We start from the raw sequence: 26,552 nt of genomic DNA on the forward strand, positions 1-26,552 counted from the left end.
TAAAAGAATCAAGTGAACTTCCCTGGTTTTCAAACTATATTTTGAAAAAACCAAGGCTCAAAGAGGTTATGCAATATTGGTAGTAAAATGGAAGTAAAAAGAGTACCTACTGCATAGGATTGTTGTGAGGATTAAATGGGACAATCCTCATAAAAGTAGATGTCAGGTTTGGAGCCTTCTCTTTAGGGGAACCCCGTGCTTTCATAACAGTGCTTGGCACCTAGTAAGCATTCAGTTAATGCTAGCTATTGTTACATACTTTAAAATTAATTCCCACTTAATAAAAATAGATTTCATGAAATTTGGAGGGAAGCTACATCAATAATTTCTATTGTTTCTTAATTTTTTTTAAAACTGCTTTTTTTCTAGCCATTTAATTGTCACATTGGAAATAAAGTTTAAATGTACATTTATTCCTACCCAAATGAAGTAATAATTCTACATTAAGATATTTTTTCTCACTAACTTTAGGTGTTATGAGTTCTTTTTTTTGCTTTATATTCTTTTCTTTTTAACTCTAGAATTAAACAGCCACCATGTCGAGCAAAAAGGCAAAGACCAAGACCAAGAAGCGCCCCCAGCGCGCAACATCCAATGTGTTCGCCATGTTTGACCAGTCACAGATTCAGGAGTTCAAGGAGGCCTTCAACATGATTGATCAGAACAGAGATGGTTTCATTGACAAGGAAGATTTGCATGATATGCTTGCTTCTCTAGGTAATCTTTTATATATATATATATTTTTGTGTGTGTGTGTGTGTGAGGAAGATTAGACCTGAGCTAACATCTGTTGCCAATCCTCCTCTTTTTTTTTTTTTTTTTTTTGCTGAGGAAGACTGGCCCTGAGCTAACATCCGTGCCCATCTTCCTCTGCCTTATATGGGATGCCGCCACAGCATGGCCTGACAAGCCGTGCGTCAGTGCGTGCCTGGACTCCGAATTGGGGCCAGCCCGCTTCCCCAAAATAATAATTCAGTGTTATATGAATTATTTTTTGTGTGATATACAAATACTCCTCTCCTTGTCTCAAAGGCCTGTTGAGAGATGTCTGAGTGGGAGGTGCCATCTTGGGGCTTGGCCACTCGTAATAGGATAAGCCTGCAGGGGTGGGGACCTGGCAGGTACTATGGCCAGGCAGGCTTCTGTTCCTGTTAGCTAAAGTCTACTAGGTGAACAGCCAGCAGATGGCTAAGTGGCGAAATGTCAGAATTTCAAACAAAAAGTGTAGCTAATAATATAGTGTAGTTAGTAATAAAGGTTGAGGAGAGGTTATAGACAAGAAGTGACAATAATAAATGAACAGGAGGAAGGACAGTGCTGTTGGAAGAGGGAACATAGGGAAGGGGACTTGCAGAATTTTATTTATAATTTTTTTTTATAATTAAAAGAAAATATAAAGATACAAGATTTACAGAAAACATAAACTGCCCTTTGTTATTTTGGTTATATGGGTGTTAATTTATTATGCCTTGTATGATTTTTTTGTGGTTTGTTTTGATCTTAAAAAGAAGGAAGGGAGGGAAAGTCCTCCATGTTCTGCCCCGAGTCAGCGCGGATTTTACAGTTGGGAAGAAGGGAATGGCAAGCCCAGGAGTTCTCCATAGGCCAGAGTGACTGGGCGGGCAAGTGGGCCTGGGTCAGGGTGGCCTACACTTAGGCTCTGCACTCTGGATGTTCTTATGCTTGACTGTCAGCCAGAAAGGGCAGTTCAAGGGCCAGAGGGCAATGAGAGAGAAGTTATTTTTTTCTTTTAGTAACTGCAACATGATTTTGTTCCTCTTTTATCTTATTTTTACTTTTTCTCCTAACATATTATTTTGAAAAGTTTTAAGCCTACAAAAAATTGAAAGAACAGTATAGTGAACATGTGTACATTCTTTACCTGGACTCACCGTTTGTTAACCTTTTCCAACATTTTCTTTATTCGGAGTGAGAGTAGAATCAAGATACTGATCTAATTTGTTGACTTACAGGTGGGTTGGATCTCCAGTGTTTTTCACACCCAGAGAAGCTAACTGAGTGTACTCTTTTGGGCAGGTCACTACTAAAGAAGGCCACTGAGGAAAATTGAGGGACTTGGTTGTGTTACAAAGATTGAACACTCAGGCCTGTACCCTGCTCATAGTAGCTGCTCAGTTTTTGTTGGATGTATGAGGGACGGTAGGGTAAGAGGCTGACTTAGGGGCTTTCCATTTTGGGGAACCTATGCCTTTAAAGATATGTATTTACTTTTCAAATCAACAGTTGATAGTAGATGCCTTGGATGGGTCCATTTAGGTGCTTAGCCTAAACCAATTCATTTTAAATTGCTCTATCTTTTTTGTACCCATGTTCTTTTGACACATTTGGGTTACACTTTTTCCCCCAAAAAATTGCTGCAAGAGAGTTGTTTTAAATCTGAAGGTAGAAAAGTAGATCTTTTTAGCTACTTTCACTTGTTCAATGAATCTTGAGATTAATTTTTTGCTGATTTTTGTATTGGTATTTGAATAGGTGTAATGAGTAAGGATTGTAATGCAATAAGACAGATGCCAACTTGACATTTAAATTTCGCCCAAATTCCCAGGGTTAAAACTTATATGTGAACCGTAATTCTAGATTTGCCTATCATTAGTACTTAGTTGGGTATAATATTGAGATACTTCATTAGATATGACTATCTAACTTATAGATGTTCTTTTCATGGAGAATCATACAAACTTAATGTTGGAAGGAACTTTTCAGATACCAAGTGTAACCTGCATTTTACAGATAAAAAAAATTAAACCGTAGACAGCTGCTACCTTCTCCCAGGTCACACAGCCAGTGGCAGAACTGGGATTCAAACCCACTATTCCAGACCCTTTGTTCGGTGCTGTTTTTCCTGCACCATGGGGACCTCACAAATGCCTGGACAAAGAGGAGCCCTTTATTATTCCCACCATGTCTGGCCATTCCAGGGGAATTTCTCCCAAATTCGAGGGAAAGGGCGTTCCCTCACCGCTGTTGGAACTGAGATTAAGATTTCCTATTATGAACAATACTACACAAGACTGCAGTTCAGCGACATGAGTAAACAGCATTTGGGGATGTCTGGCAACCGAATAGTAGTATATAATATTGTTCAAAATGAGCTCCCAATTCTAAACCAATCTAATAGTTGTAGCTTAAATGACCAACTTATAAATAAAATTTTTGAAGCTCATAATTCGAGTAGTAGTACAATTGGAAATATGAATATTTAGATTTTTTAAATAACTGGTATTGAAATGGCAGTTGGGCCTTTAATGTTATCAACATTCAAGATGTAATAATTTGGCATTGCCTGGTTCATAGTTTCAGGTGTTTGTTTTGTTTTTAATGAAAAATAGTGAAGGAAAAGTTACAGAAAGTATCAGTGAATGAACATTCAACCTAAGCCCAGCATGCGTTTTTATAATGATACATCAAAGATTTTTTACATTGTCAGCAATTGTCTTTTTAAAATGTTCTTAATGCAAGTTAATTGAAAAATTAGTTTCAGGTGATGATGGTGTAACTTTAAAAATATGTTAGGGAGCACAACAATAACAAAATAATTATTTATTGAAATTAGTTCTTTGTCCGTAAATGTTAAAATGTAAAATCTTACAGGGAAGAATCCAACTGATGCATACCTCGATGCCATGATGAATGAGGCTCCGGGGCCCATAAATTTCACCATGTTCCTCACAATGTTTGGTGAGAAGTTAAATGGCACAGATCCAGAAGATGTCATCAGAAATGCTTTTGCTTGCTTTGATGAAGAAGCAACTGGTGAGTGCTCTTTGTTTATGCCCAGCATCATTGCAGACTATGCGAAACACTTTTTAGGAAATGAAAAAGATTAGTAAAATACAAATTTTTAAAAAATGAATAAAGGGAAACTGTCATTAACAATAGGACAATATGACCAAGAATGGCTAAGACACAGGTATATAGGTCATAAAGCTATAGTTTGTGGTATTAATCTTTAAATTTGGTTCTGAGCTTCCTGAAAGCCAAAGGGAGAATTGTCTATTAAATAGTCTTTTAAACAATGAAAACCACTTCTTCAAGAGACTTTAAATCAAAAAGTGTAGTTAACTAACTTGAACAATTAAAATCTTAGAGGTTTTTTTTCTCATTTTAAAATGTGTAAAGCCTAACTGTTCACTTTTCTTACTCTTCTCATTTTCCCCTTTTCTTCTACATTAACCCTCTACTCAGCCACCCGCATCACCTCCTCAGATATACCTTGCACCGTCCTCCTTCCTGCTTCCTCATCTCTACCTGTCAAAACTGCACCATCCTTCATGCACATTTGCTCTTGGCAGCACTGCCCTTTTTTCTGGGCAGCTACCTTTTTTTTTTCCTTCATCTCTCTGAAATACAGGGTTTTTTTTTTCTCCTGTACAAAACACTTGCTCCAAATTAATTTTGTAAGCATATAACCTATTAACTGAACTTTTAAAATGATTTCATCTAATATTAATGAACTCTACAAGTAATAGGAAAACATAATGATATAGTTACATATGGCCTTAGTTCACTGATTTAATTTGTTCATGTAAATATGGATATTCTGAAATATTTTGTAAGGTTAACCTTGTTTAGAAATGAACCATTAAAGTGCCTGGAAGTATTCATGACTGCCTTCTTTTTACTGCCTTCCAGGCACCATTCAGGAAGATTACCTGAGAGAGCTGCTGACAACAATGGGAGATCGGTTTACAGACGAGGAAGTGGATGAGCTGTACAGAGAAGCACCTATTGACAAGAAGGGAAATTTCAATTACATTGAGTTCACGCGCATCCTTAAACATGGAGCAAAAGACAAAGATGATTGAAAGAACTTTAGCTAAAACCTTCCATTTACTTTATCTTACTCTGTTTTATTTCCCAGACATTTTCCCCCACCCTTATATAGACCTGTTGCATGCAGCTTAGTTTCACAGCTTTGCCTCTTTTTTTGGATGTATTTATTCTAGACCTTTCTGCCAGTTAGCACTTGTATAATCAGACTGCAAATGGGGATGAGGTTGTAAATTGTATTGAAAAAGAGATTGCGAATAAAAATCAACAAATGTGAAAGCCCAGGAAAATATATCTGGTATTTCTGGTTTTGCTGGATTTTTACATTTTTATATAATAAAAATGCTATTTTGAAATAAAGATTATGCTGACTCAAATGGAATATAAGGGAAAGTTAAACAAATAAGTGCTAGTTTGGGGGTAGTCTTTTTTTTTTTCAGATTTTCAACTTCATATAATTCAAGTTTCATGGTAAAACTGATTTTTCACATATATCGGACAGTGTTCTTCAGAACTTTTACATACAAGTTAACAATTATGCAGTAAAAGCTATTTGTGCCTTTGTTTTTTTCATACTTCTAGTAAGTCGGATGTTTAAACTATTGAATGATAAATGTGAAATGTATCTGAGAAAACATTCAACATTTTATTGATCTAAAAGTCTAAGAAGATGAGGCAAAATTCTGAAGAAAAGACTAGTTATTATTGAATATTTACTGTGGGTAAAGCGTTGCAAAGACGATTTTCATTGAGTCATCCAACAACCTTGTGAGACAGATTGGTATCAGCCCTGTATTTCAAGTGGGGGATCTGAGCTCTGAGTAGTTGAGTGATGGATTAGAGTCACTATTAGGAAGTGAGAGTTGGGATTCCTGCCTAGAGCGCCTGACTCCAGAGCTCATAGTGCTGGAACCACCGTGCTGTCTCTGTGAAAAGCCCGCAGTGCCTAAAAGGTCAAGACATTTCCATCACATTCTCACAGAGTGTTGTCGTCATTATTGAAGTTTAAAATAATTTGGGGGAAATTGATTATGTGAACAGAATTTCATAAAATTCTATCCAGGTAAAAAATAGAAGACAAAAGATTATAAACAATATAATGTTTGAAGGCAGTTCATGTGATGTAGACTATAGACTGTAGGGAAGGATTGAAAAACATAGACAAGGCTACCATGAACTCGTTTAGAATCCTCAAGGCCAAGCAATATAAGAAGTAGAAGAGAAAAACCTAAAAAAAGAAAAAATCCATTAAAAAAAAATGTTCCCCAATGTTCAACATCTATTCGCTCTCTTAAAAGTGTTGTATTGGTATTTTATCTGCGTAAAATCAATGCATTTATAAATCATTTAGTATTTGTGATTTGGAGCTTGTGTGGTAGGCAAATCCTGGTCACTTGCTATCACTTAGTTTTTCTGGGCTTCCTTTTTATCATCTTTAAAATGAGAGAGCAGTTCCACTCTTGTGGTCTAGTACAGTGCTTCGCAGATCATAAGAGCTTTCATGTTTATTATCTAATCCTCATGGCCCACGAGGTAAGTAGGGCAGGTATTCCTGCTTTCTTTTATGAGAGCTGAAGTTTGGAAAAGCCGAAGCACCTGTCCAAGTTCCCACGAATACAAGGATGCACATCTGGCTGCTTTTTCCACTTCCAAGCTTAAAGTCATCATGCAGTGTCAAAACCAGGGGGAGAATCACTGTGTGTTTAAGGTAAAGAGAAAATATACTGGGATAATCTTGATCATCATTTAACCAGTGTTTGTCAATCACCTGTTATGTGCCAGGCAGTGTGCTAAGTGTTAGGGAAAACTGACGGCAGGAAAGAGAATGATGCTGCCTCTTGGGGCTCACATTCTCTAGTGAGAGACAGAGGATCAATAAACCATATAAAGTAAGTACTGTGGGACTCAGAACTGAGCAAGTGTGGCAGAGGGGTTTGAGATGTGACCTTAAGCTGAGATCTGAATGACAAGAGGGAAGTCCCCATGTGATGATGAGAGTGAGGCTTGCCACTCAGAGGGGATGACTGGAAGGAGCATTGGGAGAGCACAAGAGAAGGAAATAAGGATGGTATTTGCAACGTAGTCTCAGTGCAGAATCACAGGGCTGTGGGCAGGGAAGCAACGTGAGTTGTTTTTAAAAACTCAACCTTGCTGCTGTGTACAGATGGAGAGGCAAGAGGAGAAGCAAGAAGGCTTCCAGCTAGGAGGCTCTGGCTGTCGTCCAGGCAAGACGTGAGGGAGTCTTAGACTCAGGAAATGGGAAAGGAGGTGGCTCTAAAATGCCTCTCCTTGTCCTACCTATTTCCTCCCCTCCAACCCTGCCTTGTTGCCATCTCTCGGACATCATTTAACTGTATTTATTCTATTGCTCTGCTTAAAGCCAGATTTGAAAGATTGGGAGGGAAAAAGTTTTCAAGATTAAAAACAAGGAAAACTTAGTTGTTTCTTGAATGGCTTATGTTGACCTGACCTATCCCGTTCCATTTCATCCGTAGTATCTATAAAGAGAGTTGTGGAAACCAGTACTACATGGCACCCAGGCTAGGACTTGTTCCTCTCTAGTGTCCAATAAATATTAGTGATGACAATGAAAACTCTCTTGTCTATTTAATTCTTTCTCTTTTTGAGAACCTAGTGATGACCTCATAAGGTGACAAACTGATCCCTTGGCCATGGTTGTGGGAATGTGTGTGTGTGTGATCACGTAGTTAAAACTGTACTGAATGTTTACTATGTACTAAGCATGTTATGCTACTGCCCTTTGAGGTAGGTATTTTTATATCCCTGTTCTACAGATGAAGCACTGAGGAGGAGAGAAGTAACTTCCCAGTTACACAACTAGGAAACAATAGGGCTGTAACTTGAGTCCAGGCTGTCTAGCTCCAGAACCTGCCCTCCCAGGAAAATGATTATTAGAAATAATAATACTATTTCTTACCATCATAGAGTAGTTTTAAAAGCCTTCACTCTTGCCTTCGATTCTCAAAACTCTAGGAGGCGGATAAGATATGTGTTGTTATCCCATTTTACAGGTGAGAATACTGAGCTACAGAAGTAACGTGACTTCCTCAACTTTGTATAACTAGACAGTGTCTGAGCCAGAACTAGTTTCTAAGCTTTTTGAGCATGATAGGCTGCTTCTCGTTAAACCTACATAATTTCCTAAGTAAATACTGAATACCTATAACCTGACCAAAATTTTTTTCTGATTTATAAATTGGTGTATGCTATATATCATATATATGAAAGCATTAAAATTTACAAAAATGAAATTATATTTAATTATACATTTAATGAATCATCATTCCTGACAAAATAATTGCATAAAAATAAATTTTTATATCCAGCAATATATATGTGAATAAATACTTGAATAATGAATTTTTCTTGATTCTAAATTTGTTTTGTTTTTACATTTTAATGTTTTTGAAAACAGGATGTTTATCCTGAAAAGTTATTGTATCAATGTTGCATCTCAAAATTGATATGTCTTAAAAGATAAGAAACACAGTCATTGAAATATAAACATATTAGCTACTGAAAAATCTGGTGTACTAGGCCCCGTAAATATGTCATGTGGGAAACATGAATGAGGATGTGAAAGTTTTATCACATACTGAAATTTTGAGAAAAGGTTTCTTGGACAGAAAAATGGTGAAGATCACAGATTGCACACATCACACTCTGTACTTAATCTCTTAGGTGAATCTTTTTTATTAACAGAACAGATGTTGTCATATGCAATTTTAGAGACAATAACTAGGAGTGTCACTAGGTGGCACTCTTATTCTTAGTACTGTAGTAACCTATTCATGAACTTGAGAGTTGATAAAAGCATGCATATGAACATTAGTCCCAATAATGCTCTAACTTTGTCAGAATTGTTTCTTAAAGGAAAAGAATTGATGACAAAGTCTATTACAGTGAAATCCATACTATTTCATGAACCCTAAATGCAGGTAGCAATCTCTAGGACTCCTTTTCACAATGCTGTATTCATTCATTTGTTCAATCAATCATTCATTCACTACAGATATTTATTGAGTGCCTGGAAAGTGCCAGGATCAGTGATGCTCTGGTTATTTTCACACTGAAGTAATGACTTTGGAAAGTTAAGTACTTAAGTTGAAAGTAAGAACATGGGCTTTGTGCTTGTGAGACCTGATTCCTCCATTTACTGACTAGGTCATCTTGTGCAAGTCATTGTTGTTATTATTACTTCCATTTTAGAGATGAGAAGACAAAGGCACAGAGCCAGTGGTTGTGTATGAAAATACTTTGTAAAACCATGCTCTCTATATGAATATTATTACTACCTCAGAATGTTGAGAACTATTTCTATTAGTAGTTCCACACACTATACTCCACACAATCTAAGTTTAAGATCAGCCCCAACACAAATGACTATGAGACAGTTTCTTAGAGCAGATGTCCTCTGCCTCTACTTACCTCTTGAAAACACTGTCAGAATCAAAAATGAAGTAGATAGATCTGAAGTGTTTTGGCAGAAGGCTACTAGAAGTATGTCATGGCGTGTATATGACTGGGTGTGTTTAAATATAAAAAATTGTCTCAACATATCTTGCAGGAAGCCAACCTAATCTTTTATGAATGCCACTTCTACAGCAGCTGAGTTTACTCCCAGCACATAACAATACTTCCTTTCAGACACTCATTCTGAATGAACACGATGACCATGCATATTTCTTCATGGATGTTGCTAACTAGCACAGCAAAAATAAATCTGTAAATTATTCTGTAAATAAACGTAAATTATTCACATTTCATAATAATTTGAGTGTAAATTGACAATGGCTCGTTTAGGAGGTTGTGCTCGTGTACTTTCCTCAACTTATCTATTTATGCATGACCTCTTTATTCAGTTCTTGTTTATTGAGGAGGATATTATGTCCAAGTGTTGCAGGTAATCTAAGGATTCTGGTCCTACTCTCTAGAAGTGTTATACTGCCTGGCACTGTGGATACACGTAACAAAGTTTAGTCCTCTCCCTTTACCAGAATCCTAAACACGGCTGTGCCTTGTAGCTGTGCTGGAGCTACAGCTGATGTCTTAATAGCTCACTGAAGAGGTCAAAGACGGTTTTTAAAAAATGCTTGCTCATTTTGATGTTTGTTTTCTCAGCACTACCGTCGTTTGCCTTCACACCAGTCAATTACATAGCTAAGAACTCAAGCCAACACATGAAAAAGAAAAACATCGATTTTAAAAGTTATATTGAGAATATTCAATATTTCCTGCTTATTTTAGAGACAGTTAAAGAAATTCGGTATATTTTCTATATTGGGTCCCTACCAGATTATAAACAGTAGAGATCAGGGGCCACTTGCTGAAAGGCATTTTGAGAGAGAAACTCCCACTTCTCAGATTAGAAAACTAAGGCACCTAATCTCTCTAGTCTCCAGCCCAGTATGGCAGAACCAGCCTCCTACTCCAGGCTCTGTCTGGCCTCCATGGCCTCCTCCTCCTCACCCAGTTTATCAGGCGTTAGGATTGGCTCGCTCAACCCCATTCAAGAGCTTTTCCCTTTGTTTTTAAATTGCCCTTGAGTTCAGCACCCTTCCTCCCTCCTTTCCCCACACAGTGTTTTTACACCTTTGAGGCCCAAACCTTGAATGTAAATACAAAGTGACAAGAATCTGTAAACAGAGAAGCAAACAGGGAACAATGCCTACATTCATGGGAATAAACAAAGCAATCTCAGAAAACAATCATAATGGCAAATTTTAATCAGTGATTCTGAGAAACTCTTCCCAAGCAAAAAAGATTTGTGTCTCAGCCTCTCTCCCTACCCCCATTCCAGGTCTCATTTCCCAGCTCTAAGAGAACCAGGGATGTTTTGCAGAATATGCCTTCTTGAACTATACCACAATCATATCAGTTTTTTTTCCTACCTTGTTTGTGAGTCTGGCTATTTCTTTCCCTGTAAAAAGATGAAGAGAGTCTACAGCCCCAACCTGTTCACATAAAATCAACCCAACTAGAGGAGGAAACTCCCTTTATTTTAACTGGCTTGTCATGCAGAGTGGGCAATCCATGAATAGTAGTTGACTGGCTGATCTGGAGCAAATCCATGTACTCCTCAGGGAAAGGATAAAGGCAAACCCATCTCCAATCTAAGATGGTCACATTGGAAAGATGCACAAATCCAGGCTGGCCCTTAAAGCTGGCAGGATTGGCCAAGAGTTGAGTGAATAAAGTGAAATTGAAGGTAAATGGATGCAATCAAATTATTATGAAGAGCAAACAGCCAAGGTCATTTTAAAGAGATGGAAAATAAGCGTTTCTACTCCTCTACAAGCATGAAGATTGAAAATGTTAGCATTCTTGCTTATGTTTTGTTTTTGGTATACATTAGTCTTTTTATGCATATGGTTTTTGTTGTGATTTTTTGCTTTTTTCCCACCTGTGTTCCAGATGTCTGTCACCTTCACCACTTTGCTACTTTGCTTGAATATTTCAAAACAGATCTCAATTTTGAAACTCTTCTGTGGCACATTTTTCTTTTATTCGAAAAGTTTGATTTAGAAAATACAAAGACATTGTCCTACTTACTTTGCATCTGGGCTAAATTGGAAGTAGGCAGCAAAATGGGTTACCTGCTGACTAGTGGAAGAGATGTTGACCAACAGATTGACCACAGCCGCAGTGCGGGCCTTGGGGGAGTGGTGGCTGGGGTGGCGCAGGCAGAGGCCAAGTGCATTTCCCCAATCTTTGTGCTTCATTGTGTCACATAGGCCAGGAATGACAAGAGGATATGGAAATCTGTGGCCTCGGTTTAAATAGAGTTGAGACAGAGTCCATACCGTATTGAGAAATCTATTCGTATATAATGTGTGTGTTCTACACCTGTGAGTGCACACGTGTGTATTGATGCAAACATAAATGCATCAAACATCTCTGGCAGGGCTGGCCCCGTGGCTTAGCGGTTGAGTGCGCGCGTTCTGCTGCTGGCCGCCGGGGTTCGGATCCCGGGCGCGCACCGATGCACCGCTTCTCCGGCTGTGCTGAGGCCGTGTCCCACATACAGCAACTAGAAGGATGTGCAGCTATGACATACAACTATCTACTGGGGCTTTGGGGGAAAAAATAAATAAATAAAATTATTAAAAAAAAAAAAAATCTCTGGCAAGACCTACAAGAAGTTGGTTGCTATTGAGGTGGGAAATTGGTAGCCACGAGCTAGGGGTGAGAGGGAGACTAAATTTCACTGTAAATACTATCTTTTCAAAAATTTGGAACTTGCTTGCATTTCCCATTAGAAATTAAAACATTTGCTAATCATCATAACAAAAGAATGTATCCCACAAGACTGGGCAAATCTAAAAGTAGTCCGCTAAAGTAATTTCTTTTTTTGCATAAGAAGAATAAAATCCTACTTGTCACTTTAGTTTGAAGGGAGATTAATGTTGCACGTCTATACACTCTGCATATACTGCAGAGATGTTTAAGTGCCAAAGATATGTTACCATGTAAGCAAAAAGCTCCTGAATACCATGGGCTTGGGGGCTCCTGATAACAGTACTGTGGAAAAGATGGTGAGGACTTTGGTGCTTGTGTTGGTTGGGCCTGGATGACACCTTCCTGCCCTCCTACCGGGAGGCCCATTTTCTTGGAAGGACCTGAACTAAGGCTAGAGTAGTGGGGATTGAGAAGACAAATGAATTGGAAGAAGATACTAAAGAAGCAGGTTGTAGCGACACTCTTTCCTTCCTCTCCTCAGGCAGCCAAAGCAGGTTGAACATCCAGATGCATATAACCCTCTGGTTACACCATCTTGGTTCACTCCTTGCCATGACCACTAGATGGGCACTCTTCTAGTTTCCTGGGACATGAATGTAGGCCTTTCTCCAATTCCTCCCAGATTCTCCAGGATGATCCCTTCTCCCTCTTTGTGCATGGCCCGGAACAAACAGACTGGTGAGAGGACAGAACACAGATGGTATATCTCTCCTACAGTTTACCTTATCAGGTTGCTTACTTATTTATTCACTTAATAAAGATGTATGAAAACCTACCATAGGCCAAAAGCTGTGTTAGGTGCAAGCTGTGGAGATGGAAGACCTCAGGAAGTTCGCAATCTAGTGGGAAAGATAGATTGCTTTTTTTAAAATATATTATTGTGATAGTCTAAGTGTTAATGTAGCCTAAGCCCAAGGTCACATAGGAGCATCTACCAGGGGCACCCAAACCAGACTAAGGGTGGTGCTGATCAAAGAGGTGACCAAGTGCAAGCTGGAAGGACATGTGGGAGTCTGCCACCGGACCATGTGGGAGAGTGGGAATGTGTGAGCTATTGCCAGTTGGTGGCATGAGAGTGGGTGTTGAGAAGAGTGCAGAGGATTTCAGAAAGAGTTAATAATATATAAAATGAGAAATTACCACAGCTCATCAGAAACTGCAAATTGCCAGCATGGCAGAAACATAAAATCTGAGAAAGGATAGGAAGTCTCAGGGAAGATGAAGGGCTTTAAATGTTAAACTAAGGCATTTGAAAGGATCCGGAGCAGCGGTATGACATAATTTAATAAGATTTGTGTTTTACAAAGATAATAGAAGGCAGTAGAGAGAATGTATTGGTGGTGGGAAATATGAGAAGTAGGAGACTAGTTGAGTGGCTTCGGTGGCATTTCAGCCAAGGAGGGATGAGATGGCGAAGTGAGGCAGCAGTTGGAGGAAAAGAGAAGAATGGAGGTGAAACTAACAGTAGGGGTGATTCTATGATTTTCCTCCCCTGACAAAAAGGAATTAGGATGTCATTGCAGGTCCATCTGAAAGGAACTTAGGAGAACTGACCAGACAGCACCCAAGCATATGTCAGATCAAGGCCTAGGGAAGTAAGTAGTTCAAACTTAACGAAGAGAAAGAAACTAAGGGATAAGGCCAGGTGGGGTGGAGAGTGAAGGGAGAAAGTACAAGCGGATACCACAGTAGCCTGATTTTGTGGGACACTTGCAGCTGCTGGTGAGTATTTCAGAAGCCCTAAAGAAACCAAAATGGAACACCTACATGGAGGTGGGGAGGAGTGTAGGATCATTCACTTCCTGGCTTGAGCAGGTGGAGGTACAGTGGTGAGAGGTAGAGAGTTCAGGAAGAAAGATTTTTGGGGAGAAGATGATGAGTTCAGATTTGAGCTTTTTTGAATTTTAAGTGCTTGAAGGCCATTTGGTCCGCATTAACTCTGGAAAGCATCTAGATAATGCAAGAGATGTGGTGGAAGCTAAGAGAAAGGAATCTCAAGACAGAAAAAGCAATAAAAATGTCCATTGCCTCAGTGAAATAAAATAGGTGTCCATTTGATTTGACAATACGGAAGTAACTGGTGATCTCAGTGAGAATATTTTTGGTATAGTGATGTTAGTAGAAACCAGATTACGACCACTGAGGAAGTAAGGGAGAGGTAAGGAAATGAACTTGATGCAATTGTTACCTCCAAATAGGGTGACCAAAGGTCCCTGTTTGCCCAGGACTGAGTGGATTCCCAGGATGCTGGACTTTTAGTGCTAAGACTGGGAAAGTCCTGGGCAAACCAGAACAGTTGGTCACCCTGCCTCCAAGGCCACTGCCAGGCAGGATATCCTAGAGGTCACGAAATACATAGGCTGAGATAAAATTAAGATGCTTGCATCACAAGATTTATTGAATAAATTTAAAACACGCAGCAAGAAGCAAAGGGAATGAGATGCAGTAGCTTATCACACTGAGGATAGGGTGCAAGTCAGGTGGAAGAGCCACAACTGCTCTGTCTCTCTCTATCCCTGTCCCATCATCATCATTCCCTGCTCCTGGTGTGGCTACAAGGTCCAGAGTTGAGGGTGAGCGAGGGACTCAGTAGACTGAAGGTGCCTAGAGCCAACACATGCTTGCTCTTTCAAAAGATGAAGGAACAAGCAACCTGGGCACAACTGAAACCCACCAATCTGCTGAGGAGCTATAGATTCGTCTGTGTGTCTTGGGCAGAGGTCACGTGAGTCAAGAATAGCTGTCATCAATTAGCAGCTGATTCAAGGATGACATAGCTGTCATTCTGGATGATACATGATCAGTGATTTATTAATATTTTAGTTTTACTTGCTCCTTCCATCCCTTCCTATCTACAAGTAGCACTCTTGTTTGTTCCATCCCTTTCATCCATGTTTATCAAACATATGCTCTGTTTATGCTATTTATGTTTCGCTCAACGTTTCTAACTTAACACATTTCTTATCATTCCTCAACATGTTTTATGAGTTTTACCTGTTGTTCTACTTGTTTGTTTCACTTGTTTTTTATAGAAGAAGTGAATATTCTCAAATAATATAGCAAAATCATATTATAGAAGTGACGATAGCACCAGTAGACTTTTCATTCTTGAAAATTGGCTGTAATGGAAAAGAGAAAGAGTATTTGCTAGAGGAATTTATAGAATCATGAAAAAAATTTTTTTAATAAACTGAAGATATAGAGTCAGAACAGAAGATATTTAAACCATCTGACATGAGAAGTTAATTGATGGTGCATGATGGTTGGGAGAGCATAAAAGGATGGAAACCAGATCAGGTGGAGAATTGGTGGGAGGTCTCATGCTCTTATACCAGAGGGAAGAAAGTATAAAGGGTCACAAGGCAAATATGTTTCCAGTGGCGGATGGAGTTTACCATGTATGTCTCAGTATTCTTTGTGAAGTAGCTTGTCCCTTAAACAATTACTTCCAGGCACTGATTGATTGTTTTATAAATGTTTACTTTTTATTAGGCTCTGCTGAACTACTTTTCCCAGAATTTCTTTTCTTGTATGTTTCTGATTATGGTGGGCCACACGGGAGATTCTTGTGAGATTTGGAGGGCAGACAGGAAGCAGCAGCCATTTTGTAGCTCAAATACATTGTTGCTGACCTGCTGACTCGCCTCATCGACATGAAGCAGCAGCTGGACTTGGTCTACCTTCCCCTGGATCCTCCCTCAGCTTCTCTGACTCCTGGACGAGGTGTATATGTTTAGTTCCATGAGGAAGGGCCCCTACCACCCACACAAAGGGCAACGTGAACTGACAGAGGTTTCAGTCTGTCCCTCTGGGTTCCAGCTTGTGTTGTGGGTGACAATGTGTTCTTGGTCTTCCTCACTTTACATCCATCTTCCCTTCCTAACTGTCCACCATCTGGACTCCAAGCTCCAGTATCAGGTGAGAAGACTCAGCCTTACAGAGACTGCTTAACCAGTTCCAACAAATGTGTAAGGCCAAATCCCTATAATATAATCTTCTCAGACTATATATGTGTATATATATATATATAGAGAGAGAGAGAGAGAGACTATATATATAAACTCAGACTTGAATTTATGCTAATGATATGACTCAGGAAAGGGATTGTCCATGCCAGAAAGACCAGTCAGGTGATTAGAGGGTTGGCACTTTGAGCCACGTGATATCAGCCTGAACTCTGACCTCCTAGGAGGGGATGGGGCCTGTTGATTGAGTTCAATCACATGGCCAATGATTCAATCAATCATTCCTACATAATGAAAACTCAGTAAAAACTTTGTACATGGACGCTCAGAGGAAATTTCTGGTTGGTAATCATATATCCATGTGCCAGGAGAATGATGCATCCTGAGGACATGGAAGCTTCATGTTTGAGGCCCTTCTAGACCTTGCACCATATGTCTCTTCATCCTTTATATGAAGGAGGAGTTGCATCCTTTATAATAAAACTATAGTCATAAGTATAGTGCTTTCCTGAGTTCCGTGAGTCATTCTAGCAAATTATTGAATCTGAGGGGGTAGTGGAAACCCCTGAATTTGTAACCAGTTGGTCAGAAGCATGGGTGACCTGGGAACCCTGGAGCTTGCTAGTATCTGAAGTGACAGGAGTCTTATGGGGCACTATGTCCTTACGTTGTGAAATTTTATCGAACTTCAGGTGCTTAGTGTTACGATTGCATTGCAAAGAGCCAATAATATAAAGGACCCCCACGTGGGCATCACCTAGCTACAACAGTAATCAACTCATGGACAATCTTGTTTCATCTTTAAACCCCACCATGGGATTACTTTGAAGCAAATCCCTGACGTGATATCATTTCGTCCACAAATATTAAAGCAGATAACTCTAAAAGGTAAGCCCTCTCTCTCTTTTTAATAACTACAATACCGTTAATTTATCTTAAAAAATTGACAGTGATTCCTTAATATCATTACATAATGTTATTTGATGTGTTCATATTTCCCCTATCATCTCAAAAAAATTTTTTTCTATGGCTGGATTGTTCAAATCAGGATCCAAACAAGTTTGCATCTTGTTGATAGATCTCTTAATCTCTTTTAATCTATGTTTCCTTCTCTCTTTTTTTCCTCATCATTATTTGTTGAAGATATTGAGTACCTTGTCAGGAAGAGTAGTATTTCTTAAACTTTAAAGTATACACAAATTACCTGAGGATCTCGATAAAAAGTAGACTCTGCTTTAGAAAGAAGATCTGGAATGGGGCCCAAGATTCTGCATTTTTGGCACACTCCCAGCTGAAGCTGATGCTGCTGGTTCATGGACCACACTCACACTAGCAAACTTTAGAGCTCCCTACAGTCGGAACTTTGATGATTGCAACCCCACCATGTCATAACCACATTTTTCTGTCCCCTCTCAAGTGGTGGTTAGATCTTCTGGATTCATTGGAAGCCCCTTGTGTGTAAAGCAATCCTCTTGTGTAACTTTTCATGCTCCTTCCAAGATGTATATTTAAGCAATTTGAAAGTTTCCCACTCGTACCTTTATAGCCCTTCCAACTGTTTTCTATATTTGCTCTAATTTAAAGTTTATGCTCAGTTTTTTGCACTCAGTAAAAATACTTTTTAGGGAAAGGAGGGGATATATTTGGTAGTTGTGAAGTTGGAGGACAAACCAATATGATGTGGAAGAAGGCCTAGGTTGGGTGGAAGACAAGAGTAGAAGCATCTACAAGATTTGCTTGGGTAGAAGGAAAGGCTCTTGGGTATGGGAATGAGGAAAGGTGAGGCTGGGTGCTATGAGTGGGGGCAGAGGGTGCACAGTGATTCTCAAAAGCCAGTCCAAAATCCCAGAAGCACATGGATGGCTGGTTAAAAATAGTTTCCTGTTCTGAACTATCAAATCAGAATTTCTGGAGAAAGAGCCTTGGAATATGCTTGACAGGGACCCTCTGGAGATTCTGAGGTAGAGTGGGTTTAGAAGCTGCTGAACTACATCCAATGCCTTACATTTCCATGGTGCCTTGGGTTTACAGCATACTTTCATTCTTGGTGAGCACTTGGTAGTCTGGATATGTGCTATTTCATTTAATGGCTGAGACATTAAGGCACAGTGGTTAAGCACTCCAACAAATTTAACCTCTGGGAAGGAGTGTGGTGTTTACACTTTTATACATGGCACCATGCACATACCAATTATGCTGGATTTTCAGACTAATTAGATGACCATAAAGTTGCCAGTCTCTGAAGGAATTGGACCTTGGACAAGAAAAATGGAAATAAAATTCGTAAATTATTTAAAAGTTTCAATACTCTGTTTTCAGTCATGAAGCCGAACTTCACCAAAAAGAGGAAAAAAGTAAAGACAGAGGACGATTCGAACACAATGACGAGAGCTTGCTGGGACATCATGATCCATGGGCCCTTAACCTTCCCGTCTCCTTGGCCCGATTGTCTCACACAGCCCTAGTTTGCAGCAAACTACCGGCTGGTTGTGAATATTATCTTTATATGGGCTTCGGTCATTCAGAGGGCAAACATGGGCTTTCAAGGATATGAGGGAACCTCCTTGTTAAAATGTTTACATTATTTCCTCTTTACAGCTGCACATGCCAACTGCACATGTTGCTTTGTACTCTGCAGATAAGATTCCAGCTCCTCTTTCCTTGGCTCTGGCACTCATCACTTCCTTCTGGTCTTGCCTGCTTTTTCTTTTCTTTTGTCACTTCTGGCCGACACCCAACTTCAGCCTGCTTCTGAGTGTGTGTTTATTGGCATTCCCAAGCATTTTGAGAAACTTTGTAGTATTTCCACTGCATTAGAATACTTAGGTTACAGGAGGAATTGAATTAATGATGTTGATTTTTTTCATTACAATTACTCTTCTTAGCATGTCCAGTAACACCAAAAAATTTAAAAACCTGAACAAGTTTTACAGATGATCAGATAGTACTAACTCTTTTCCCCTTGAGCCCACATGACAGTTGGTCAGAAATGGAATGCCAACTTTAGTCAATATTCTAAGCCAATAACATTTAGGGAGGTGACTCTGTTGCCACTTGCACCTCTTCCCATCTTCCCACCTCCTTATATACTGTGAACTCATAGAGTGCATTCCGTGGCCAATCTGAAACGCTTTCTGAATTATCTACTTCATCCTCTCCTCCTTGGGTCAAATATCGAGAATAGGGCGAAGGACTCAAAAAAGACTGCTTAGGTTTGAATCTGAGAAGTTACCAGCTGAACCATTTTGGACAACCTCTTTAAGCCTCTTTTTTATCATCTGTAAAATGGGGATAATATTAGCGCCCACTTCAGAGGGATATTGTGAGCACTGACTATTATAATTTATGGTAAGCACTTAGCATATCTGGCTCATGATAAGTGCTCAAGACACGTTAGTCATTAATATTTCTCCAAGGTTTGTTGATACATGTTCTGCCTTACATCACAGTTATTATCATTAACTATAAAGTCTTTTCCTTCTGTTACCAATCTTCCTCTTTTTGCTTGACAAAGATTTGCCCTGAGCTAACATCTGTGCCAATCTTTCTCTATTTTATATGTGGGTTGCCGCCACAACATGGCCGTGGATCAGTGGTGTAGGTCCACATCAGGGAACCGAACCCCAGCCACTGAAGCGGACCATGCCAAACTTAATAACTAGGCCATGGGGCCGGCCCCTATAAAGTCATTTTCGGCCAAAATCTGTCAAGAACGTGATCACTGTGATAAGAGAAGACTAAAAACATAACTAATATACCAAATTAACCTCTTCCTGACTTCTGATATTATTTAGTCTGATAATTTCCTTATTTATGCCTCTTATAGCCTTTTGAACACATGACTGGCATTGTAGGTTGATCTTGCAATGACTGTTGTGTGCCAAAAAAGAGCCTAAGTCATATCATCCTGATATAAGTTGCCACATATTATCATCACAAGGGAATTTCAGAAGATCTGCTAATTTTATTTTTTTTTGTTTTATTTATTTATTTTTTATTTATTTATTTTTTTGTGAGGAAGATCAGCCCTGAGCTAACATCCATGCTAATCCTCCTCTTTTTGCTGAAGAAGACCGGCTCTGAGCTAACATCTATTGCCAATCCTCCTCCTTTTTTTTTCCCCCAAAGCCCCAGTAGATAGTTGTATGTTATAGTTGCACATCCTTCTAGTTGCTGTATGTGGGACATAGCCTCAGCATGGCTGGAGAAGTGGTGCATTGGTGTGTGTCCGGGATCCGAACCCAGGCCGCCAGTAGCGGAACGCACGCACTTAACCGCTAAGCCACGGGGCCGGCCTGAGATCTGCTAATTTTAATCTTCTACTTAAAAAGAAAATGCAAGGGGGCCGACCCAGTGGTATAGTGGTTAGATTTGCTTGCTCCACTTTGGCGGCCTGGGGTTCGTGGGTTCAGATCCCGGTTATGGACCTGTGCACCGCTCAATAGGCCATGCTGTGGAGGCATCCCACGTACAAAAAAGAGGAAGATTGGCAACAGATGGTTAACTCAGGGCCAATCTTCCTCACCAAAAAAAAAAAAAAAGGAAAGAAAATGCCACAACAGCAAGTATTTGTTTGATACAAAACATCAAACTCTCTGATTCTATGTATCTCAAGTCATTCAGTGAGCAAATGTTCTTTGCCTTTGTTTTTTAAAGTAATAAAATGCACACTAAAACGTCCAGACTAAACAAGGCTGTAAAAGAAAAAGTGCAAGTCTCCGTACCCCAGTATCCTCTCTACTTCCCAGAGGGAAGCAAGACTGATAATTATTTATTTATCTCTCTGAAAGTTTTGTAATGCATATACATAGGGATATATTCTCGAAGCTCTGTAGTTCAGCTTGGTCTCACTGTACTGCCAAATTCTGCTATTTGGCTTCATCTTTGGCCTGTGGAAGATTCAATAGTCAAATGCCAACTTACCATCAATCCTGCATTCTCAGTCTGGTGCATGATCAATTATCATCTAGGTCAAGGGGTCTGCAATTTACCACCCTCAAGCCAAATCTGACTTCACTTCTGTTTTTGTAAATAAAGTTTTATTGCAGCCCACCACATTCATTGGTTTAGATAATTGTCTATGGCTGCTTTCACACTAGGTGGCAGGGTTGAGTAGTTGCAACAGAGACTGGCCTGCAAAGCCTAAAATATTTCCTATCTGGCCTTTTATAGAGAAGGTTAGCTATCTCTGATTGGTTATCACCATAGCTAATTAGCATAGAAACGTCCATGATCCAAACAAGGCAAGTCTTTGGTTGCTAATATCTGAACAGTCACTTTTAAACATAGTATCATTCTAGGTATAATTTGGAGAGAAATATCTCTCCAAGTTTTTTATGTTGAAATTCTTTCTGTTCAACTATAAGTTTGTATTTTTCATTGCAAAAGAAAAATGTTGGAATAATTAATGTTGTAAAAACTGTTAAATTTGTGAACAAAAGCCATTATTAAGAATTTTCACATAGTTAAATAAATAAGGCAATAGATGGACAGTTAATGCAAATATTAAGACAGAGTTTGAGAGGCCGGCCTGGTGGCGCAAGCGGTTAAGTGCGTGTGCTCCGCTGCGGTGGCCTGGGGCTCGCCGGTTCGGATCCCGGGCGCGCACCTACGCACTGCTTGGCAAGCCATGCTGTGGCGGCATCCCATATCAAGTGGAGGAAGATGAGCACAGATATTAGCCAGGGCCAGTCTTCCTTAGCAAAAAAAACAGGAGGATTGGCAGATGTTAGCACAGGGCTGATCTCCTCACAAAAAAAAAAAAAAAAGACAGAGTTTGATAACTTTAGGAAAGAATAAAAAGATCCTTTTGAGTCCACAAATGTTTACAAAAAATTAAGTATTAATACAAACGACAATAACTGAAATTAGAGTATCAAAATTCTAATATCTGTAGACTTATTTAAAGTGGGTGAACAAAATATCCCTTAAACATTTTATTTAGTGATTTGTTATTTAATTTTAATTAGGCCATGATTATTTCAAGAAAAAAAATTCTGTTTGGGAATTTCTCACATCTTCTAAAGACAAGTCAAGTGCAGTGTCAGCTTAGTTATCGCTTCAGATTTTCCAAAGAAGGAAAACTCCAAAATCACATGTAACAATAACTCTGATATATTTAGACATAATAAAGATTATATAAAAGTATAGAGAAAAAGGAGTTACCCCTAACACATTTTGTTCTCACTCTTCCAAATTCAAAAGGGCAAATTCCATGAATGAACCTTGAGGACATTATGCTAAGTGAAATAAGCCAGTCACGAAAGGACAAATACTGTATGATTCCACTGATATGAGGTACCTAGAGTAGTCAACTTCACAGAGACAGAAAGTAGAATGGTGGTTGCCAAGGGCTGTAGGGAAAGAGGAATGGGATGTTACTATTTAATGGGTACAGAATTTCAGTTTTACAAGATGATAAAAGTTCTGGAGATGGATGGCGATGATAGTTGTGCAACAATGTGAATGTATTTAATGCCACTAAACTGTACACTTACAAATGGCTAAGATAGTAAATTTTATGTAATGTGTATTTTAACACAATTTTTTAAAAAAGATTCTACAATAATACTTTAAGAAGACAATTCTTTATAGCTTTGAGTCTATCGAAACTCAAAAATTTAAACAGAAGCTTGTTGTAATTACCCCTATTGATTGCCAACCATTTTCAATAATTGAAGTAAAAAGATTCTGGAGAGTTGCCTAATTCATTAATCTTAGGTACAAAGTTCCTTCTAGAAAACATGCTATTGAAAAACTACTGCCCGAATTGTATTCTGGTCTACACACACACAAAGATGTTACTGAAGGTGTGGTGGAAAGAGAATGCCTGTTGGTCTGTTGCAAATGTGCAATACAATGACCACAGGAGCCGCTGACCCGCTGACCCTGCTGTGGAGTCACTGTTCCTACACCATGATGGCAATCTTTAAAGATGTGACCACTAAATTTTTAACTAATATTTGAATTTTTAAATAAAATTTCAGACTTAATCTTGTTACCCAGAAGTTCGTTCTATGATGACATGATCTGTTTGTCTTAGATTTTACTGAAATATTGATTTTAACAGCCAGCCATTTGGAATTCTGCCAAACCGTGAAACTGGTGTTGAAGCATATATAAACTTGCATGTATTCTTTAAATGTACATGAATGAGACCAAAGTTCGCAAGCTATATTTAATTATTAAGGAGTAATATATCTTGGATATCCTTCCATATGCAGCTATTCCACCCATAGGTATTTATCCAAGGGAAGTAAAAGCATATATCTCTACCAGATTTGCACACTGGTGTTCACAGCAGCTCCATTTGTCATAGACCCAAACTGAAAACAATCCAAATGTCTATCAACAGGCGAATGGTCAAATTGTAGACTATCCACACAATGGAATACTAATCGACAATAAAAAAAACTAACTATTGATATGCACAACAAAATGGGTGAATCTCAAAATATTTATGCTGAGTTAAAGCCAGACAACGAGTGTGTACTGTATAACTCCATTTATATAAGATTATAAAAATGCACACTAATCTATAGAGATGAAAAGCAAATCACTGGCTGCCTGGGGACTGGGGATGAGGAAGAGGAATGAGGAAGGGAGGAATTAGAGGGACTCAAGAAAACTTTGGAGGTGACAGATGTCTTCATTATTTTCATGTGGTCATGGTTTCACAGGTTTATACATGTGTCAAAACTGATCTGATTGTTTAAATATGTGCAGTTTATTATGTTAACTAGATCCCAATAAAGCTATTAAAAAACAAAACAAAACAGAAATGGTTTTCAAGAGTTGGTGGTGTATTTAACTCACACATTCCACAAACTTGATTTTATTAAACTTTTCTTATTAAGAATTTTTCTATCTATTGATGAAATTAGCCCTTTTCAGTAATGTGTGTGGCAAATATTTCCCCAAATTTGTTGCTTGTTTTTAAAGCTGTATTTATGTGATTTTTAGCCAAATAGAAAACTTACATTTTTATCAAATTAAATGTACGTCTTTTTTTTTTTGGCTTGAGGTGTTGTGCTCTGCTTAGAAAGAAGTTCCACTTCAAAATTATATATTAAAATTTTCACACGTGTTTTATTCCAGCACTTTGATTGCTTTATATTTTACATGAAATTCTGTCTTGAATTTATTTTGGAATAAGGCAGGAATTGAGACTTATTTTTCACCTAAATTGTTAGCCAACGGAACTGACACCACTTTTTGAATAATCACTCTTTGTCCCACAGATTTTTATCATCTAAAAATACTTCCATATTTTTGGTTCTATTTCTGGACTCTTTAATCTACTCCACTGGTCAATTATTGAAGTTTTATAATAGATGCCAATATCTGGTAGGATTATTCTCCCTCAAATCTCTTCCTTTTTAGCATTTTTTGCATATTTGTTTTCCGTGCTATTTTCCAGCTATTCTTGCATATTTATTTTCCAAAGATGAATTGGAAATGACTCCTAGTAATACTGTCTTTTTTTCCATTCTCTTTGCATTTGTAATTTTTTTCTTCATGTATTTTAACAGTATGAAATTGTCCGTAAAGATTTATGATAGTTACATCTTCACTCCTTTACCACCATGAAATTCCCCTCTTTGTCTTTTTTCAACTTTGTTGTTGTTGAATTCATCCTTGACTGGTCTTCATACCAGCTGTCTTTTTCTGTGTTCATTCTCCTGGGATGTACTGCTCTATCTTTCACTTTCAATACTTTTTTTCTTTTTGTCTGTGGAAGATTCTCCCTGAGCTAACACCCGTTGCCAATCTTCCTCTTTTGTTTTTGTTTTTTGCTTGAGGAATATTAGTCCTGAGCTAACATCTGTGCTAATCTTCCCCCACTTTGTATGTGGGACGCCTCCACAGCATGGCTGAGTGGAGTAGGTCCGCATGGGGGATCCGACCCTGACAACCATGGGCTGCTCAAGTGGAGTGCACAGAACTTGAACCACTCGGCCAGGGGGTCTGCCCTGCAATACTTTTTAATAACTCTGTTTCTGATAACTCTCTTGTAAATAGCATTTAATCACTTTTTTACCTAATCTGATTCTTTCTCTCTTAATATGTATTTAATACTTTTATACTTATTCTCATGTCATATATTTAATGTTAATTCTGTCACAATGTATTTTATATTTTTAATACATCCTTTCTTTTACTTCATGATTTTTGTTTCTTTTGCTTTAAGTGTGTACTTTTCTTTCTGTAACTCGGATGGCTTACTGTCCACTTTTAGGTCTTCTAATAGTTACCTTTCATGAATTTATACAATAGACTAAAGCTCTATTTCTTTAGTAAGAAAATTTAGACATTATCTACTGACTCTGCATATAAAGGATGAAAAATTACCACTCCTGGACTTCCTTTCACATCTCCCTTCCTCCTAATTTTTACTAGTTATATATATATTTTTAATGTCTCTTTTTTTATAACTTTTCTATCCCCTTCTTTAATATAATTTAATATAGACTTCTTTCTCTATTTAAGTGGATTCAATGCCCATGACCTCTTCTGTAACCACAGATTCTCTATTCTTGATTTCTCTTTCTGCTATTTCATTGTTAGTGTATAGAAACACAACTGATTTTGTATGTTAATTTTGTACCCTGCAACTTTACTTGTATACATTTATTATTCCTATTAGTTTTTTGGTGGATTCTTTAGGGTTTTCTATATATAAAATCATATCATCTGCAAATAATGACAGTTTTACTTCTTTCTTTCCAATTTGGATCCCTTTTATTTCCTTTTCTTGCCTCATTGCTCTGACCAGGACTTGCAATACTATGTTGAATAAGAGTGGCGAAAGTGGGCATCCTTGTCTTGTTCCTGTTCTTGGAGGAATAGCTTTCAGTTTTTCACTAGTGAGAATGATATTAGCTGTAGGTTTATCACATATAGCCTTTATTTTGTTGAGGTACTTTCCTTCTATACCCATTTTCTTCAGAATTTTTGTCATAAATTTATGCTCTATCTTGCCAAATGCTTTCTCTGCATCTATTGAGATGATCATGTGGTTTTTATTCTTCATTTTGTGTATGTGGTGTATCACGTTGTTTAATTTGTGGATATCGAAACATCCTTGCATCCCTGGAATAAATCCCACTTGATTACGGTGTATGATCCTCTTAATGTGTTGTTGTATTCGATTGCTAGTATTTTGTTGAGGATTTTTTCATCTACGTTCATTAGTGATATGGGCCTGTAATTTTCTTTTTTATATTGTCTTTGTCTTGTTTTGGTATCAGGGTAATGTTGGCCTCGTAGAATGAGTTAAGAAGCATCCCCTCCTCTTTAATTTTTTGGAAGAGTTTGAGAAGGATAGTATTAAGTCTTCTTCGAATGTTTGGTAGAATTCACTGGGGAAGTTGTCTGGTCCTGGGCTTTTGATTTTGGGGAGGTTTTTGATTATTCTTTTGATCTCTTTACTAGTAATTGTTCTGTTGAGAGTCTCTGTTTCTTCTTGATTCACTTTTGGAAGGTTGTATGATTCTAAGAATTTATCCATGTCTTCTCGGCTATCCAGTTTGTTGG

General features: G+C 38.4%; 1 protein-coding gene across 3 annotated transcripts in view; it reads left to right on the top strand.

Annotated features, from left to right (window-relative positions):
• LOC131415324 (myosin regulatory light chain 12B) overlaps positions 1 to 5,181 on the top strand; it is a 26,063-nt gene extending 20,882 nt beyond the window's left edge. For all 3 annotated transcript variants that reach the window (XM_058556893.1, XM_058556896.1, XM_058556895.1), the window contains 3 exons: positions 522 to 717; positions 3,613 to 3,774; positions 4,654 to 5,181. In XM_058556893.1, coding sequence (XP_058412876.1) covers positions 537 to 717; positions 3,613 to 3,774; positions 4,654 to 4,826 — 516 coding nt within the window. In that variant the 5' untranslated portion in view covers positions 522 to 536 and the 3' untranslated portion in view covers positions 4,827 to 5,181. The remainder of the gene's footprint in view (positions 1 to 521; positions 718 to 3,612; positions 3,775 to 4,653) is intronic.
• Positions 5,182 to 26,552: the final 21,371 nt, after the last annotated feature.

The sequence above is a fragment of the Diceros bicornis genome, chromosome 16 (genome assembly GCF_020826845.1).
Source record: "Diceros bicornis minor isolate mBicDic1 chromosome 16, mDicBic1.mat.cur, whole genome shotgun sequence".
In the NCBI taxonomy this organism is placed as follows: Eukaryota; Metazoa; Chordata; class Mammalia; order Perissodactyla; family Rhinocerotidae; genus Diceros; species Diceros bicornis.